The 2,439-nt window shown below is 38.5% G+C and overlaps 1 protein-coding gene across 5 annotated transcripts in view; it reads right to left on the bottom strand.

Moving 5' to 3' along the window:
- Positions 1–490: 490 nt before the first annotated feature.
- Positions 491–2,439, bottom strand: part of AK7 (adenylate kinase 7) — a 101,408-nt gene continuing 99,459 nt past the window's right edge. For 4 of the 5 annotated variants that reach the window (XM_023205348.3, XM_023205350.3, XM_023205351.3 and 1 more), the window contains one exon: positions 491–1,596. In XM_023205348.3, coding sequence (XP_023061116.1) covers positions 1,558–1,596 — 39 coding nt within the window. In that variant the 3' untranslated portion in view covers positions 491–1,557. Of the gene's footprint in view, positions 1,930–2,439 lie in introns of all 5 variants that reach the window. The other variant, XM_023205347.3, reaches the window with a different exon arrangement.

The raw sequence follows: 2,439 nt of genomic DNA on the forward strand, positions 1-2,439 counted from the left end.
ATTGAAAGATGCTTAGTCACAGTATGATGCCACATCACACCCACTATAATCACCATTAAAAACAATAAACAAAAACACAGAAAATAACAAGTGTTGGTGAGGATGCAAAATATTGGAATCCCTCATACACTGCTGGTGGGAATGTAAAATGTTGCAGCCACTGTGGAAAACAGTATGGCAGTTCCTCAATAAGTTGAGCATAGAATGACCACATGACAGCAGTTCCACTCCTAGGTATCTAGCCAACAGAACTGACAGCCTGTGTTCAAATAAGAGCTTGCACACAAATGTTCATGCCAGTTATAGTCACAGTAGCCAAAAGGTGGAAACAACCCAAATGTCCACGAACAAATGAACAATTAAACAAAATGTGGTATATCCATACAATGGAATAGTATTCAGCTATGAAAAGGAATGAAGTACTAATACATTGTATGACATAGCTGAACCTTGAAAACATTTTGCTTCGTGAAAGAAGCCAGACAGGAAAGACCACCCATTGTATGGTTTTATTTATAATAGGTAAATCCATAGAGACAGAAAGTGGATTCGTGGTTGCCTGGAACTCGGGGGAGGGAATAATGGAGTGTGACTGCCTAATAGGTGCTGGGTTTCCATTTGGGGTGATGAGAAAGTTCTGGACTAGATAGTGGTAGCTGCAGATCATTGTGAATGAACTTAGTGCCACTGAATTATATGCTTTAAAATGGTGACAGTGGTCAATTTTATGTTACATGTATTTTACCACAAATAAAAAATCAGTTATATTAGGTTACATTATTTAAAGGGATAAAATACATATGCTTAAACCTAGTTTCTCATTTAGGGTAATTCTAGGAATCTTATGGGATTTTTAGAACTGGAAAAGACCATAGGATTGATAACTTATGCCTGTGTTATAAAGTGTGTTGAAAATATTTAGCAACTTCGTATCACAAAGACTGGAATTATCCTGTTACGCAAATTTCTCTGCCTAAAGGTTTACAGTTTTCTCTGATTCATTGTCTGAGATCCTGACCCTGAACTCAAAGCCACCTTTCCCTAGCCATTGCTTCATCAAAAAAAAAAAAAAAGCAACCTTACAGACACCAATCTTGTCTGATTGACTGTGAGTCAACAGGCATAAACCACTTCAGTTTATTTCCATTTCTAATAACATTGTTACTGGGGCAATAACAAGTCATGTAAATTAGCCTACATGTTAGAATAATATATAGTCTACAATATATAGTCTGATTTTCTTCATGCTATAAATACCTATAAACATTAGTGTACAGAGTGGTATATTTAGACCTGACTAACGAATAAAATGTTCAATCGGTATTTGTCTCATGAGCTATGCACAAATGTCTTTATCAGTTTACATTTCAAATACAGTTTTAATGACGTAGTCATTCGTGTCATATAGCTTTTAATAGGGATTCTAGTTTATAGAATATTCGTCTACAAAAAAAGAATTTTCTAACAACTGGAAAAGCATTTTTCAAAGCAGTTTTTCAAAGTACAATAAGTGATCTGTGGTTCTGTAAAGGTAGATAATACTAGATCTTTAAAGTTTCACTGCGCTTCAGGATTGTTCTTGAAGAGATATTCTGCCTACAATTGAAAAAAAGACAAGTCAGCAATTTGCAAGTTTTTATTAGTCATGTATTTGTATTAGTAACAATTTAAAAATCATCCAGGGCCGGGCTCATGCCTATAATCCCAGCACTTTGGGAGGCCAAGGCCGGTGGATCACTTGAGGTCAGAAGTTCGAAAACAGCCTGGCCAACATGGTGAAACCCCATCTCTACTAAAATACAAAAAATTAGCTGGGTGTGGTGGTGGGCGCCTGTAATCCCAGCTTCTCGGGAGGATAAGGCAGGAGAATCGCTTGAACCCAGGAGGTGGTGGTTGCAGTGAGCCGAGATTGTGCCATTGCATTCCAGCCTGGGCAACAAGAGTGAAACACTATCTTAAATAAATAAATAAATAAATAAGTAAAAGTACATACATTTTTTACTTTCAAATGAATAATAAAAATCTTACATGGGTTTGACCAATGAGGGAAAAAAATCTTATTATAAATGGTGAATGTATTAGAAGCTATTTCCCAAATAACCAGAAACATAATTTTGTTATCTCGACTGGTTTTCTGTTAAAATTCAGGCAGATTAGGCTGGGCGTGGTGGCTCTCGCCTGTAATTCCAGCACTTTGGGAGGCCCAGGTGGGCGGATCACGAGCTCAGGATTCAAGACCAGCCTGACCAACATGGTGAAACCCTGTCTCTACTAAAAATACAAAAATTAGCCTGGGGTGGTGGTGCACGCTTGTAATTGCAGCTCCTCGGGAGGCTGAGGTGGGAGAATCGCTTGAGCCCGGGAGGCGGAGGTTGCAGTGAGCCGAGATCGTGCCACTGCACTTCAGCCTGGACGACAGAGCGAAACTCCGTCTCAAAA

Source organism: Piliocolobus tephrosceles, chromosome 6 (assembly GCF_002776525.5).
Source record: "Piliocolobus tephrosceles isolate RC106 chromosome 6, ASM277652v3, whole genome shotgun sequence".
Classification (NCBI taxonomy): Eukaryota; Metazoa; Chordata; class Mammalia; order Primates; family Cercopithecidae; genus Piliocolobus; species Piliocolobus tephrosceles.